The 18,129-nt window shown below is 31.0% G+C and overlaps 2 protein-coding genes and 1 long non-coding RNA gene across 3 annotated transcripts; 2 read left to right on the top strand and 1 right to left on the bottom strand.

Annotated features, from left to right (window-relative positions):
* The first annotated feature begins 1,079 nt into the window (after positions 1-1,079).
* LOC107021709 (uncharacterized protein At2g39795, mitochondrial) lies at positions 1,080-4,842 on the top strand. The gene is made up of 3 exons (XM_015222414.2): positions 1,080-1,373; positions 3,745-4,073; positions 4,475-4,842. The coding sequence occupies exons 1-3, from the start codon at positions 1,152-1,154 to the stop codon at positions 4,632-4,634; spliced, it is 711 nt and encodes a 236-aa protein (XP_015077900.1). The 5' UTR covers positions 1,080-1,151; the 3' UTR covers positions 4,635-4,842.
* Positions 4,843-5,630: 788 nt separating this feature from the next.
* On the bottom strand, positions 5,631-7,135 carry LOC107021708 (mitogen-activated protein kinase kinase kinase 18-like). Its single transcript, XM_015222413.2, has one exon. The coding sequence runs from the start codon at positions 7,028-7,030 to the stop codon at positions 5,957-5,959; it is 1,074 nt and encodes a 357-aa protein (XP_015077899.1). The 5' UTR covers positions 7,031-7,135; the 3' UTR covers positions 5,631-5,956.
* A 5,307-nt stretch (positions 7,136-12,442) lies between these two features.
* On the top strand, positions 12,443-13,515 carry LOC107022427. Its single transcript, XR_003579015.1, has 3 exons — positions 12,443-12,904; positions 13,024-13,147; positions 13,226-13,515. It is a non-coding gene; the product is annotated as an uncharacterized LOC107022427 (long non-coding RNA).
* The last annotated feature ends 4,614 nt before the right edge of the window (positions 13,516-18,129 follow it).

Below are 18,129 nucleotides of genomic sequence, written 5' to 3'. Positions count from 1 at the left end.
TGTTTTTTTATATGATTTTTTTGTTGTCCATACGTGAATATCACTAGAACAAGAGAGTAATAGTAATCTTCAAGTGTTGTTTTTTGAAGTGAAAAGAATCACTTGTTTTTTTTTTTAATAGTAATTGATTTAGAGAGACGAGAAATCGTAATCAAATTGGATTATTTTGTTCAAAATTTTTTATAGTTCAATGACAAATTTATTCGTTTTTCCTTGTAAAAAAAAGGTTCACATATAAAAAAAAAGTGAACAAAAGGTATATCTACAATTGAGCATAAATTTAGCTAGAGTTTGGCTATAGATTTCCAAATATTCTTTGCAAATGTTATTCGAGTAAAAATTTGGGTGAAATTTTAATGTGTTTGGCCATAGTATTTGAGAAATATATTTTACTTTTTAGAAAAATATGATTTATACCCATAAGTTTTATAAACTATCAAAACTAACTATAAGTTTGTATTACAAGTCAATCGAATGTCCGTTGCAACAATAACAAATAGTGTTCATGACACTAGGACAATGTAATAATTTGGAGCGAGTGCAACTAGTATCATGCCATATATCGTGAAGTAGACAAAACACATGACTTTGTTACCTTGAGCCGGTTGTTTATCATTTTCATCAACAAACATATCATCATTAAATATTTACTGAATATTTCATCACTACTTGATGTTCACGAAAAAAATTATGTAATACAACGCAAACAACTAATATAAAGGGTGTTTTTGTAAAAGATAAAAGTTTGAGGTAAAATTCAATTTTCAAAATATTTCAAATAATGAGATTTGATCCAAATACTAAAAAAAGCTAGTATTTGAAAATTTGAGATATTTACCAAATAATAATAAATTACATGGACAAATATTATTTGCCAAATTTTTTTTCCAATATTATTTGAGAAATGTATGGCCAAACGGGTTAAGACAATATCACAAGGTTTAAGAGTTTGGATATTTTCTCAATAAAAATAACTTGAAAGGTCTTAGTATACAACTTTATAATCTATGAGGAGAAAAGTGTAATTCCATCAAACTAGATAGGAGGCTTTGTGTAAATACCTAGAAAATATGAAATTCATCCTCTTAATTCCATCTAAGTAGCCTAAACCCCTCAAAAACCCCTTCAAATTCTCAGTTACAGTCCTGTTCATGGCGGCATTTCTTCGAGCATCTCGTAGATCACTTTTCTCGTCTTGTGGCATTCTATATTCTCACGGCCAACAATCCTCTCTCAATTCCAGCAAGCACATCTTCCAATTTACCAGGAGTCACGCATCGCAGGCAATCCAAAAATCACCATTTGAATCAAACATACTCAGAATACTTCGCAATGAAATCGAGTATCAGTTGGATTACGCCCCTCCCCACCCGGTAAATCTTCAACGAACTATGCAATTTGTCTATTTTGGGAAGACAATGAATTTCCCCCTCTCTACTTTATTTTCGAGTCACCGAGTTATGACTGCTCAGCGTTTACTGATTTTACTGTTTTTTTCCCGGAAATTGAGGCTAAGTATTTTAATTTTTCGGAGAACATTTACATTATTAGGTGTTTAAGTTTGGTTGGAGATTGTAGCAGAGTGTGGGAATAAGTGTGAAATTTTTAACTTTTCTTAAGGCAAATTATTGAGTCGTAGTTATTGTTATGAATGGTATTGGTCCGAATGCAGCGAAATGGATATAAAGGTATCAATAAAGCTGACCCCGACTAGTTTGGGATGAATGTAGGCTTATAAATGCTACTACTGCAATAAAACATTCACTTTTTGGCTTTTCCCAGCAATGGCTCCAACTCGAGATTTTGATTCATAGAACTGTCCATTGTATCATATATCACTATTGAATATTCATTATCAAGAATAAAAAAATTTCGGATATTGTGGTACACTTGATCAAAGGTGGAGTCAGAATTTTCAATAATGGGGTTCAAAATCTGTAGAAATAGGCACATGAATTAGTCGAAGGGGTTCGACATCTACTATATATACATATAAAATTATTTTAACCATGTATAAATAATATAATTTTTTGCCGAGCACTTGATAGGTTCAACTTCAACCAAGCTAGTTAATTATGGCTCAAGGCCAGTTTGAAACTCTTCTTGGCTCGATTTGAGCTTTACTTCATGGTGTTGTAATGAATAAGTTGAATTAGTCCGTGCTACCTGGTAAGCTAGTTTGGTTTGCTTGAATGAACCCCTAATGTGATGAGGTGGTAAAAAATGAGCTAATGAAATGCGAATCTTTAGGGGCTGATGAAGGATTATATCTCAGTCTTATGTAGGCTGTTAAATTAGGTCTTATGATAACTCACATCCCAAATGTTAGTTCAAGTGAAGGAGGATTCCTCAAACCTTATAAGGAGTCCACCCATCTTATTAACTATCAATGCGGGACTTTTTGCTTTAACACCTTACCTTACGCCCAGTGCTTAACATCTGGTGCGTGGGCAAATTTTTGGACATTTTTGACCACCTCACGCCCACTGCTTAGTATTTGGTTCATGGGTAATTTTTGGGCATTTTTTGACCTACCTTACACCTAGTGCTTAGCATCTGGTGCATGGACAATTTTTGGATTTTTTTTTTGGTCTAACATTGGGTGAGATGAGCCCTGCTCTAATACCATGTTAAATTAGGTCTTAGGCCTAACTCATACCCCAAAAGCTAGCTCAACAGGAGGAGGATTGTCCAAACCTTATAAGGAGTCCACCTATTTCATTAACTACCAATGACACCCCCTCACTTGCAGGCCTGATTCTTTTTCATGGCCAAGTACGTGGAAATTCTTTTTTATTTTGGGTGGCGGTGAGGTTTGATCTTAGGACCTCTGCCTGCTCTGATACCATGTTGAAGTGTGTGGGCATGTCATCAAAAAGTTTAAGCTATTAGAGAAAACACACTTTTATTATTTAATGATATTCTCAACATAGGCAAAGGAAATACTGAAAACACATATTTATATTTTTTCTTTTTGTGGATATCATGGGAGAGAAACCCTCGAGAGTGGTTCAAAAGGTAATGATTTTCTGAATCACTCTTTCTATTTGAAACCCTGTGCCTGAAGCCATCATCTTAAGTTTATGCCATTGGACATTTTGGAGGCCAATAGAACCTAAATGAAGCTGTATGATCAATTCAGGGACTAGACACCTGTATAAACTTTCTTTCAAATTAAGCCAATTGGTTTACAAATGAACTTATCATTTGGTCACTAGAGGTAGCTTTATCTTTAGATGGTGTGCGTTTGGTTCTGTATGCTTGTCTATTTATGTGTTTGAATGTCTTCAGGCATGTGCATATCTTTAATGTGTCTATGCTGTTTCATACATCCGTGTGCTTGGGTATATTTCGTTACAATGCAGATACAGTTATAGGAGAAATAAATTTTTACAACTGACAAGTGTTTTTTATGGTGTGGCTGTCGACTCGTATAGTTGAATTGTTTACAATGAAGTGAACAGTTCTTTCAGTATATATAGACTGCAGATTCAATTCTTTTCCATCCTTTGGTTTATTCTATCCAAAGAGAAAGGATATATTCCTTGTCAACCAATTTTCTTTTGTTATTATGCAGTGCTTATTTATGCTATTAAAATCTCTATTAGCTTACCTGCCTTTCTGCATTTGGGCAAGAAACTGTAAGATAGCTTTGTTATTTCTTTTAAGCCCTTTTTAATGTTCAACTTAATGGTGATATTTGCATCCCTGTTATTTCTCACACTGTATGTTGGCTTTCTCCAGCCTGTTACAAAGTTTAATACATTTATGGTGGAAGATCGGCCAGGAGAGCAGTGGGTTACCTTGAGGAGAAAATTTGGCGAGGATGAACATATCAAAATCGAGGCAACAATGATTGATGGAGCAATTACCATTCCAAAAGGAAATGATGAGAATTTAGGGGAGGATGTGCGGCTTCACATAAGCGTGCTAGTTGACATATGGAAGGGTGAAGGTAGTGATTACTTGGAGTTCGTCTGTTCATCCTGGCCAAATTCCTTGGAAATTCAGAAAGTTTACTTACTTAGAAGTGACGGTTCTCTAGCTCAGCCTTATATGGGCCCCAATGTTAAGTATGAGACGTCTTCTTACTTTATTATTATTGTGTATGCATTATACTTGCACTAATCTATTTCACCTATTTAAAGAGTAAAATTCCCCAAAATAAGAGAAAAGATAAGGAGCTGAATTTTTCTTTTTTCTCATTGAAGTTCTTTTTTTGTTAAGTTTCTGTGGGGAAGGCCGTAAACATGATCCCTTTCATGTTTGAGGATGGTGATCAACTATAGTAAATCAGATCATCCTTATAACACGCCATACTCTTCTTTACAGAATAAAATAAAAGGAGTCACAAGCTTTCTCTGGATATTGTCTACCTATTCATTTTTGACATACTGTATATGTTCATTATTTAGTTGCAGTTTCTTATTCTTGCTCCTGAGTTTTTTATACTTCTTTGTGCTTTTACTTTCAGGGATTTGAACAGTGGCTTCCGAGATGGCCTAAACGAATTCCTAAAGGCAAGAGGCATAGGTGATGAATTTTCTGCATTCCTTCATGAATTTATGATGAATAAGGATAGGATTGAAGCGATTGGATGGTTGAGAAAAATCCAGTCTTTTGTTGAAAAGTAGAGGCACGTTTCTGCCCTCTCAAATTCTCTGTAAAATTGATGTATTGTAACTTATGCTTAGCTTTGCTATGAGTTTTTGCACGAAATTTCAACTCTTCTTCTTACCTCTGTGTTTACCTGCGGGTCAATCAGATAACTGTTGACGCGTATATGTTGACATCATAATATTGTTATTCAAGTCATTAGGTACTTTGCAACCTTCTCAGAGATGAAAAATCTACTGACTCGGTAACTCCGATGGAAACCAAAATTCAATTATTTTCTGCTTCAATTTGGGAATAAGAGTGACTGCAAATAAGATGGAATCAGACTTGTATAGCCAAATTCTTCCATTGAAATTTTCAAAGTGGAGTGAGTAGCTCTTTCATTTGGACTTTGGAGTACTTGCTCTTCAGCTTCATTGCAAAACAATTTTCTTACAAGAATATCCAGTGGAGTAAACCTGTTTACCAAAATGAATTTGGTATTCTGCCTGGGATCCAATTGATTATGTATATACTTATTCATCTGGTTTTACAAGTAGGTGGACTGCCAAATGTCTAATTTATAATCAGGGGGTCTGATTCACCTTACAATTCTCAATATGTTACTGTCACAACTTTTCTGTTCAGTGCTTATAGTGATTATCTAGCAAAGTACAAGCAAACGGTCAGCTGTGGTAATAAACAGTTCAATTCTGCTGATCTCATGGCCTTAGCCAAGCAACAGGTAGTGAATTTGTTCATATTAGTGGCAAACTTCTGATGCATCTCACAATTTACTTAGCTGTTTCAATCAAAAAATATAGATTGACCATCTCTATGGCAATCAATTTCCATTTTTTTCCAGGGAAAAGCGCACAAATAAGAGGAGTGATGCTGATGAATTTATATTTGAACGTTTGTACTAGAGATGATCACAATGGGAGGCTTCAAGCTTAGAGTTTGAGCATGACTATAAAATTCTCACGAGTGGAGATAACATTCTCCAAAACCAATAGTACTTGACAGGTAAAACATTGTTTTTAATTGGTGACAAAAGAGAGGGCACAAATATGGAAAAACACAACAGATGAGTCATAATAATAAGGAAACCATAGATTTCTAACCTATCAATTCAATCATAATAACAAGCTCAAGTTTGCAACACAGATATAATAACTCGCCTTTCTTTATAAAGAATGTTGATCAACTATACAACTTTTTTTTTATTAAACTAATAAGGGGCTGCACGTGAGATCATCTTCGTCACACGTTGCCTACATACCCCAAATAGAAATCCTAAAGAGGGATCAAACCCATACATACTTCTCTATATATATACAAATAATTTTTTATCATGTATCTATCTATTGTCAGTACTCAATACCCTTCCACAAGTTTCATTCTCTACTTTCTTCAGATCTGTCAAGTACCTCACGAATTTATGATTGCCGGTCTTGATTGTTATCTTCTTGATTGGTTTGTCTAGAAGGGGCTTTTGATCCAGCAATTGCCTCGAGAATTTATGATGGCCGATCTTGAATGTTATCTTCTGGATTGGTTGGTGTAGAAAGGACATTGAATCAATTTTCTTCTTCCTTGTCTTCGCTGTGTTGGCTACTTTGGATAAATTCTGCAGAAATGTATGGTTCAAGAGCATGTCTGCAGTCCAACGCGTGCTCGGATTCTTCACAAGACATTTTTCCAGAAAATTTCTAGCCTCAGTTGACAACTTTGGATTCTGAAACTTTGGTTCCTCAAACTCGATTTTGTGCAACACATCATCACCATCTGCGTCTTCCCATAGCGGTGTCCCCGTAATCAGCTCATAGACAGTACAACCAAGAGCCCAAATATCAACTTTTGGGGTATACTCAGTGTTAATCACGGACTCAGGTGCCATATACCTTTCTGTTCCCCTGATAATTCCCTGTTTTTGATTCATGCCCTGTTCCAAGGTCATGGAGAGCCCGAAATCAGCAATCTTGGCAGTTTTGTCCCCGCCTACAAGGAGAATATTTCCAGGTTTGATATCGCAGTGAATAATTCCTTTATTGTGTATACAACTGAGCCCTATAAGTACATTCTTTGTGTGTTTCTTAACTTCAAACTCCGACAGTGAATTGCAGTTCTGAAGACGATCAGCAAGGCTTCCTCCGGAAGCATACTCGAGTAATAAGTTGTAAAGATTGACGTTATCTTCAAAAGAGACATTAGCTCCGAAACAGTGAACAATGTGAGGAGAATGTTTGAACATTCGGAGGATTTCAACTTCTTCTTTCAATGATTGAGAAGCATTGTAGTTGCATGATTTGAGGGCGATGAGAGATGGAAGAGTAACACCACGAAATAGTGCGTTAGACGTAGAAGCTAACGAGACAACAGCGAATCCACCTTGACCTAGAGTTGTGCCCCTCTTCCACAATAACCCCGCCATTGAAAATTGAAAATTGAAAATTAAAAACTGAATATGAAGTATGTTTGTAAGTAATATATTTTATTATAAGAATACATTAGAGAGTAATTTATATATGTTATCATATTCCCTTTCCTATACCTAAATGGATTCTTACAGTTTCTTAAAAAGATAAAAGAATGATTTCACTTACCAAATTTCTATTTTAATTTGTTTCCTAATTTTTCCTTCTACACTATTCTTCTCACGTGTTTTTTTATTCCTTTAGGGATTAATTTAATTCAATTTCGTTTTTATTTTCCTATATAATATTTTAATTTATTTTTTATGAAAAAAAATCTTTTATTAGGCATGTTAGATCCTTCTAGCGAAGTTTATGTTTATTTTTAGTTTACGGGTATTTTTGATTCTTCTCACACATGAATTATTTTTTTACTTCTTTGATTTAACGAATAATTTGAATTTTAAATATCTCCCCTAAAAATCTATTTTCTTATCATCATTTAAGGCTCTTATTCTTATTTCATTTTTGTGTGAAAATATAAGAAACAAAAAGAAAGAATTGTAAATGAAAAAAAATAAAATTAAGACTAATTTTTTGAGATTATATTGTAAATCAAATTTGATAATATCACTCACAAACTCTCTAATTGTATCTACTCCTAGTAACAAATTTATCATATATTTTCAGTCAACTTGATGGACCCAAACTTCTTAATTTCTTCGTAAATAGTTTTTATTTTTATTTTTAAAATAAATATGACTTTTGTATTATAATTATTAAAATCGTCCATACTTTCTCGATCAATTTTAGTAAAAAAAATTCAAAACTGGTTGATCAAATTGAACACAGATTGAACACTCACACTACACCCATGTTGTGTCGACATGGGTGCAGCACAAACTAAAAGATAGCAAGTTCTATCATGGAACAACGAAATTCTCTATTATGTATGAGGCACAACTAATAATAATCGTACGAGGAAATTATTTCATTGATATTATATCCTCTATGCGTGGGACTCATGCTTTATTTTCCTGGCTGGCCTTTGTTTTTTCTCTCATTTTTTTTTGTTTTCTCTAAATCTAATTTGAAACAAATTTAATTACTCCTTCTGTTTGTATAATAAAAATAATTTATCTTTATGCTTATTTATTTTAATAATATTTTTAAAATAATTATTATTAGTATTATCATAAAATACTACATAATATAATATTAATAATAAAATTTCAAATTTCAAAATTGATTAATAAAACTAAATTAGTAAAATGAATCTCTAATATAAATACAATTGAATGTAAAATGAAATACTTATTATTGCACTACACATTAAATACTTAGATGTTATCGACATAGAAAGAATGGTTATGATTATTATTATTAGGCATTTGACTATAGAATTCATATATATTTTTATTGTATTTGAAATATATGGAGTTAAAGTTGAAAAATAGAGTTATGTTTTATCTTTTCAAAAAAATATTCAAAATAATATTTATATTATACTTATCTAAAACTTTAAAAGTAAAAAAATGAGGAGAACAACATATTAGACTAACATAGTTCCAAATTTAAAATATACCTTCAGAAAGAAAATGTTTTGTTTCAAATTTTCATGGTAAAAATCTATTTTCAAATAAAATAAAAATTATTTCATAAATAATTTTTTTTATGTTTAAATGAGTCCTAAAAGTAGAAGTTACAAAGATAAGAAATATAAAGAAACTTTTTTTTGAAGTGCAATCCCTAAATTCCTCTTTGTTACTTTACTCTTTCCTCCTTTTTATCATTTTTTTTGTTTTCCCTAAATCTAATTTGAAACCAATTTAATTACTCCTTTGATTTATATAATGAAAATAATTTATTTTTTTACTTATTTATTATAACAAAAAATAATTAAAAAAATATTAATTTTATCAATTAACAACTACAATAAGATATTAATAATAAAATTTTAAATTTCAAAATATAATTAATTAAACTAAATTAGTAAAAGAATCTCTAATATAAGTACAACTGACTTGAGTTATTATTAATGATATTACTTGAGTTACAAGTAAACTTGAGGCATAAATAAAAAATAATTAATAATAATTCTTACAGATATACGAGGACCATTTCATGAAATCATTGATTTGACCAATTATGCATATGCAATTTTAATAAATAAAATAAAAGTATATTTTCCTTTAACCAAACACACCCTAACTTTTTCCTCACAATGAAATTTTGACTTTGACTTATTAATCATATAAATCAACAATTATATACTATTCCCTTCGTCTTGTTTTATGTGATAATATTTAATCGGATACGGAGTTCAAAAAATAATTGAGAACTTTGAAATGTTTACTAAATTGCGCTTCAAAAAAATCAAAAAGTAAATACATTTTTCTCTCTTCTCATAAATGTATTTGAATACTATCTTTAAAATTAAGTGAGATCACCAGGGACAAAAGAGTAATTATACCTTTAAATAATTATCATTTAAGAAAAAATGACATTCTTTTTGAAACGGATCAAAAAGAAAATGATGTCATATAAAATGGAACGGAGGGAGTAACATACTGAATACATAAATTTCTCATATTTAGAGCTAAAATGCCAAAATATGAGTCATCTTTTATATTATTTTTTGAGACCCACAACGATAGTGCCTCAAGTTTATTATATTTTCACCTTATTTATATTTGTTTAATATTTCAAAAAATCAATTTTTATTTAATTTTTTCACTTTTAACAAATATAGAAAAATGATTACATTTTTCTGTGTCTTAATTTCAGCATTAATTTTTCATTGACCAAATTGTTTTCAAAATCTGATACTCCACTAAGCATTATCTAGTTGAGAAAATCTGGTAAAATAAATTATATTTGAATATTTCAAATTCACATGTAACAGGTAAACTGTAAGTAGAAAATAATAGTAAAACATACAAATTGAGTGTTGAGCAGGATTGTTTGGGACATTTTTTTCTCTATTTGCCGGTGTGCCGCCGTGGAACTCAAATGAACAGTCATTCTCCGATGCAAAAGGAACCAAACAACATTCATCAGCTCAACATGGTAAAACAACTAATGTTTCTATTTTCCGTAACTAATGTTTTTGCGATTCTATAGTCATTTTTATTTTTATGGCTTTTTCTTCTCTACCTACAAATGTCTGAAAGGATTGATATGTTTTTTGGGGGACCGGGGGGGTTAAAACTTTACTTTTGTGTAGCATTTTTAAAAATGTCTTTTTCTAGTTTAGAGTTGAAATTAAAGGATATATGAAAAAATTGTATATTATAAAAAAAAATGACAAATTATCATTTCATCAAATTGAATTTATTGCAAAATATCCTTATTGTTCAAATCGATAGATTATTATCTAATTAAAATGTTTAAAGAGGTGTAAAGTAATTTAGATTAATACTCTATTGAATAGCTTTTGAAAGGATGGATATAACTGGATATTTAGCTTGTTTAAGTTCGTTGAGACACTATTGATTATAAAATACAAGTAAAGGAGTGTTAAACACTTAAAATGAAGGATAATATGAAACACCAGAGTAGAAGTAAATATCTACACATAAAAAGTTTCACAAGATGTATATATAGACACCATAGTGACACATTATAAATTCATGTGGGCGTAGGCCCAAAAACGAACATATCACTAGTGGACTAAGCCAGTGTATGTCTCCTCCTTGACAACAGGCCCCTAATTAAACTTTCAATTTCATTCTTGAGTCTCATTCCTTACTAACAAACACTTCATAATCTTACCCAATGGGCAATATCATCATTGCACAAGCGTTTCATTTCCTGCACATCACTTGCTTATTTGACAAATATGAAATTTAATGGGAATTGGAACAAATAGATAATTTCTTAAATGTATGTATAGTCTCTCAATTGTATATATGAACTAACAACAAATCATAGTTCTCTAATACCAATTGTGAACATGATAGGTACATAGAAGAGAAAGATAAAGCTTCTCATAAAGTATTTACTAATTCATTTAGTGAAAAGTTAAAATAAAAAAACAATGCCGTCATAAAAGAGTCATGCGAGGCTACACTAAGAATTTTACAAAATGAAACATGACATGAGCATGATATTTATGGAACTTCTAAATCACACGTGATACAAGTCCCTAACTATACCCAAAATATAAGAAATGTTACTTCATAAGCAAAATTGTCTCAATAAGAAATATGCTTGTACTTTCTTTATCACCGGTGCGTGTGTATGTGTTATTTAAAAACTTTTAACATTCCCAATTCTAAATTCCTTTTGTTTTGACTGACTTGCCATTTCCAAGGGAAAAACTGATCTATTCACATAAAGGGCTATTTCTCTCAAAGAAAATTGCTAGTTAGATTACCAACTTTGTCCCCTTTTTTTGGTATTTTAAATAGGAATAAGAAGTGTAATAGAATTAAGAGACTAAATTGAAGTAATATTACCTTTTAGGGAGAGTAAGGACATCTTCGAGTTGTCTAATCTTTCTGGCACTGTTGAAAGCTAATAGTATTAGACATTGGGTTCTACCTAAATGATACACTTATTTTTTTTATTTAGGTTTCAAAGGGTAATTTATTTATAAAGGCTTAAGAGTCATAGGTTGTAGGTTTCTAGCTCCTGCTATGAGTGTTTGATTAGTAGTAGCGTTTATACGTAGGTTGTCAGTTCCTATTACAGGCATATGGGTAGAACTAGTTCTAATGCAAATACTAGTATAATCTATTCTTTCATTAGCATGTTGTGGCATTCAATTCTTTTAAATATTGTGTGCATCTTTTATGCATACATAGTCATAATCTCGTTCTAATTTTTTTTTCTATTCCTTTCAGATATTGTGTTGTGGGCTATTGGGAAGATGCACCAGTAGATTGGCGTTGTGAAAATTGTAATATTCGCAAGGGGGTAATGCTTTCACTTTATGAACTAGAAAATGAGTGTCTTAAGGGATCCAAGTCACATGCCTCTACAAAGACTTGACAGGGTAAGTTTCCTCGGAGGCAACATATTAACTGGGAAAAGGAGGTACGGACCGGAAAAACAAGATATCTACCGGTTGACCCATCTTTGCTAGGTTGCTCATAGAATTAATGGTTACCAAAGAATGCGATTAGTATCACTAAAAGATTTAATAGGGACTATAGATATATGTCTAACTATGAAAATGAGTTCTGCTTATACGTAGTTACGAGTCATGACATTATGATACTCTAAATATGTAATGTTTAATGAGATGGTAGTGAACTTGATACCTATTATGTATAAATTCCTTCAGGACTTTGAAGTTGCTTCCACTCTATATCATTGTATTATGGAACATGAACCATCTCATGGTAACAAGAAATTGTAGTTGAGTAAGTTATATGTGAACCATACACTTTTTTCTAACTTAATGAGATTTAGAGTCAAAAACACCATTTAGCTTTATATGAAACTTTTTCCTTATGTTTTTATGTCTAATAAATTGCTTTATGGATCTTTTTGTGTGCTTGAAACTCGGATATGCTTTTGCTATGTGTCAAAAAGCAGAGAAGTTCTCATTTAATCATTTTATAGACTATATATATATTGAAGATTTTTTTTTTACTTAGAAGAATCACCACTAAACTTCGCTTCTCTATAATAATTAGTCTTTTTTTAAAATTTCATTTTAGGGGAAGTTTTGACATCTTAGGTGCTTTAGAACTTGCACCTGGGATACTTCACGCTCATCCTCCTAGCAAAGTTAGTGGTAAAGTGTATGAGTTCTCTATGCTATTGCCCGATACTCTTAAACTGGAACTAGTTCCACGTGGAGATATCTGGCCAAGTTTATTCGATAATCATTGCCCGAGTAAAGAAGACATTGGACTGTATTTCTTTGAAAGTGAGAAAAAGAGGTCAGATTTACCCTTTATATCTATCGTAAAAGGGATAAGGGTTGCAAAGTTGAAATGCGCCCTTGCCCAGGATTGTTTTTAAATACTAGAAATTGATATGCATTTCCCATTATATGTAGGTTTGAGGGATATATCTCTTTGGTGGAATTCATGTGCAACAAGGATTTTTGATGATGAGAACTCTTATCAATGATGTTGAGTTGATTATAATTGCATCCACAACCTTGTGCAACGATTCTCAAAGTACATTTATAATCTCTATGTTCTTTTCTCATTTTCTTATTCTCTTTCAATGAATTTCACCTTGTGGATTTTGTGTAGGATGGAACAATCGACACTTTCTTTGGGGATTATTTTACCACAAAAGACAGGATACAAATAAATGTGTTGAAGGGCGAAGCCGTGATATTCGAAGAAAATGAAGAAATGTTGAACAATGTTTTCTCGACAACCACCAGATTCGTATAAGATGGCAAAATACAATAATAAGGGAATTTGTGGCCGTTTCAATATTCGAGTTGTTCATTATCATAGTTAACCATATAAAATCATTACAAATCTTGATAAATCTATTCCCCTTTTTGGTTTTACAATGAATTGATGTTGATATTCATTTTCTTGAATGAGAACCGTCTTTCTATTTTGAATGCAATCACCTTATAGTTTAAGAATATGCTTTGTTGACATTTGAGTATTTATCTTCATAATAGTTGCTTGAAATAACAAATTATCTCTCATAATGCCTGGAGGTGATTCTCAAATAAAGAGGCAAAAACATGTTTTAGAATATTTTACAACTTATGTTTCCCTCACAGATTCAGGTGTCATATACCTTTTTGTTCCCCTGAGAAGTCCCTGTTTATCGTTTTGTGCCATATTCTAGAGTCACGGAGAGCCCAGAATCATCAATCTTGACAGTTTTGGTGCCTAAAGGGAGAATATTGTCATGCTTGTTGTAAATGCAAAACAGCGAAAAAACAACGGACAGAAAATTACGAACGTCGTCGCTCCAAAAATCGACGTCATTTATCACGATGTCCGTCACTTTTTAATAAAAATAATTATTCATAAAATTATTGTACAAAAAGCGACGGACGACATCTCTTAGTCCGTCGCTTTTTTTTTGGAAATTTACACTAAATATATATATAATTAATAGTCATTTATTCAATATACATAGCAATGCCGTCCGTCGCTTTTATGAAAAATAATTAAATATAAATTAAAAAGTTAACCACGTTGTCCGTAGCTTTTAATACATATTTTTTTTAATTATTTTTTTACTATAGAGACGGACGACATCTTTAAGTTTGTCTCTTATTGGTCAAAAATATATGTTCAATATTTTAATAAACGACACACATTGTCGTTTAGTCCATCGCTTTTTGGTCAAAATGTAGGTCAAATATTTTTAAAAAAGCGACGGACAAAGAGACGATATCCATCGCTTTTCATTTAATTATGTTGCAGTAATGACAAGTTTTTCCCCGAATTTCCGTTCTCTCTCTTTCTTTTCTCTCTTCTCTCTGTTCTCTCCCTTCTCACTCCATCGCCGGCAAACCTCAGCTGCTACCCCATCGGCGACAAACCCCAACTGTCCGTCCTTCATTGTTATAAGTTAGGGTTTAGTTTTAATTATTCTTTTTGAATTGTAGTGATCATATGTGATTTCTTAGATTTGTATACTGTTTTATTTTGTTGAATTGTTATTCAGTTGTTAATTGTATATTTGATTATTTTTAGTTAGGGAGAGAATTGAGAATTTTAGATTCGGAAAAAGCTCAAAAATATCCTTAAACTATTCGAAATAGCTCATATTACACTATAAAAATAGGCTAATTTGCATAGGTTTATTTGTGGCGATTTTAAAAAAATCCACTATAAAATCATTTTGTAGCGTTTATTTTAACCCATGCGATATAATTTATTCTGTGACGGTTTTATTGTGAAGGCTTATGATAACCTCAGCAAATTGCACCAATTGGTGAAGTTTTGTGAATGCCGCAATTTATTATAATTTGTAGGGGATTTATTGTGGAGGTTTGTGATAACCTCTGCAAATTACATCAAATTGTGAAGCTTTGTAAATAGTCACAATTCATTACAATTTGTTACACTTGTACAAATAGGAAATAAATCAAAATATTTGAAATATAGAAAACATTTTTAGAAAACAAGGTAATCATGAAAAGTAGAAATACAACTGATTATATGCATTGCATGTTTAATTAGAACGAGAAGAGCAAATTAAGTTGTAAATTGAATTGCGGTATCAAGGTACAACAATTTAGATATTTAGGTTCATTCTTTCAAGAAAATGAAATAATAGATAAAGATGTTACTCCTATAATATGTAATTGAATGGTCAAAATAAAAAATTTATTGAGGTTTTATGATGTGTTTGTGTGTATATATATATATATATATATATATATATATATATATATATACACACACACTAAAGTAAAAGGTAACTTTATATGATGACAATTATATGATAATAAGCACTAGGTTGGTAAAGTTTAATACATATCCATGAGATGAATATTTCAAAGAAGTGGGTGTTGGATGTTCAGTCATACAAGACTAGGTAAGATTAAAAAATAACAACCTTCACCATAAGGTACTAGTACCACGTTTTGACTTTAAAATGAGAAATCATTTGAGATGATTTAGGTATTATTTATTTTTAATAAGATTAAGATGTTAAAATCTGAATATAATTAAGTTGTGCATTTAGTTTTGACATAATACATATATTGGACCATAAACTTAGTTTCAAATTTTAACTTTGACCTCCAACTTTCATAATGCACAAACAGACACTTTAACTGTCTAATTTTAAATGAATAAACACATGAGTCCTACATGACAAAATACACGTAGGGCATAAACGTGATTCGAAGCCAAGTTAAAGGGGTAGGAGTTGGGCTGCGAGTTCGAGTCACCAGGGGAGCAAAAGGAGTGGGAGCTCCTAGGGAGGTTTAAAAAATAAAAATATAAAATGGTAAAAACTATTTCAAAAAAATTAAATAAGATATTGAGACTATATTGTGTTGGTTATAAACCATTTGTAGAGTGTAGTTATTGAAGTTCTAAAATCATTTTTAAGGGGTTACGAATTACTACAAATTGATTTTAAGAACCACCACAAATTGGAAATTCATTTTGTGATGGACGTAATGAAGGTTCTATTAAACCGTCACAAATATGCTTGTGGCATTTGTAATTGGGGCAGTTTCTAAAACCGCCTCAATTAATTTTGTGTGGATCAAAAACTTCCACAAATCGATAAAAAAAACCTTCACAAAATGACTCTTTTTTTGTAGTATTACCCTTAAACTATATTCGGCTCAAAACTACCCTTCCCGTCATACTATTGGGTCAAAAGTACCCTTCCCGTTATACTATTGGGTCAAAAGTATCCTTCTTATTAACAGAAGTTGTTAAGTGCCATGTGGATGACATATGGATGTCACATTGCATGCCAATAGGGTTCCACTGCCACATAAACTAAACAGAAAAGGGTCAAAAAACCCTTAAACTATCTGAAATAGCTCATATTTATCCTTAATTTCTGGCTAGGTGCATTGCACGTGTATCCAAGCAAGGATTGATTCATGTTATGATTTCCGACACTTCAAATATCGAGCATAAATCTATGTGTAAAAAATTACTAAACTGCAACAAATAGTCAACATGAACCATGAGTCATTTAGTACAAAACTAAACACATAAAATATGATTTTTAGACATTAATAATAGAATCAACAGTTTAAAAACATATTAAATAAAACAGTGGCAGAACTAAGATTTTCACTAAAAGAGGATTCAAAATATAAAGAACTAAACACATGAATGTTTAACATCTACTATATATAAATAAAAAAAAAGTTATTTAAACCATATGTATAAACCACAGAGGGTTTGACTGAACCCTCTGGGCCTTACCTGACTCTCCCGAATCCCGATAAAACACATGGATCAAGAATGATCCTTTCAACTTCATCTCATATCATTTTTTGATAAGATTGTGCTTTATAATAACAATAAATATATAGGTGAATAGATTCATTTTCTAATCAGGGTGGCTTGCGTTTTCCTTAAACTTTTTTAACGCATAAAATTGTTATGCCAGGTAACTCTTCCAAATCTCTATGACTTCATTGCATTATATGTTAGCTTTTAAATAACTTTAGGAAATGACTATTCAAATTAAATACATTTTATACTGCAACGTCTTCTATCATTATAGATGAAAGATAACTTTTCAAATTACTTATCTATTTTTTCAAATTAATTAACGAATATAATGCATTGATTTTGAAATATTAGATTATACATGCATTTGAATTTAATCCATATTATTGCACCACTCAAAATAAACTTTCAGATTCTTAACCTATTAAGAATAACTAAGATAATTAATGCATAGTTTTTTTTAAAAAAATGAATTATATTAATTTAACACCTTTTCACTTTGAGTATTTAGTATAATATAATTATATAAATATGATTAGCTACTTAATATTTAACTAATTAAATATTTCATAATATTATGATTGAATGTAGGGGCAAAACGGTAATTCAACATTGAATGTTGAAGCTTCCACTTATAATAATAACTAGATTTAGAAACGTGCGTTGCACGTTTATCTCAAGATAATTCATATAAATTTTGTATCGTAAAATTTATCATTGTTTCGATAGAAATTACATATATCTTCCTAGTAAAAATATTATATCTTTAATTATAAAATTGACTAAAAGTGCATAAAGTAAAAATAATTATCACACAAATTCAATATTCCAATGAAGACATTAAAATACAACATGATAGGTTAATGTATACAAAACAACAGGCCATAGTAAATTATCAATAATAATAACACAACAATAGAAAGTACGTTGTACAATAACAACAAGCAAGAAACATAAATGTTAAACTAAATAAATAAAAAGAGACGAGAAAAGAGAGCATAGAGATTTTCTCATTTTTTTTTAATTGTTTTAAGTTTATATATTATTGTGTGAAATGTCACTATTTATTATTGGATAACATTGAGAAATACAAAGAGTTATCATAAATAAATATTAATCCATTTGAGATTATCGATGAGAAATGAGAGTAATGAACATAATGAATATAATTAGTGAGAGTCACATACATTTACAAGTTGATGGTAAGTTATGTATGCTAATATGATGATTTACTATTTACTATT

Source organism: Solanum pennellii, chromosome 6 (genome assembly GCF_001406875.1).
Source record: "Solanum pennellii chromosome 6, SPENNV200".
NCBI classification, from domain to species: domain Eukaryota; kingdom Viridiplantae; phylum Streptophyta; class Magnoliopsida; order Solanales; family Solanaceae; genus Solanum; species Solanum pennellii.
Note: the sequence above shows the minus strand (reverse complement) of the source record. Positions and strands in the feature narration are given on the sequence as shown.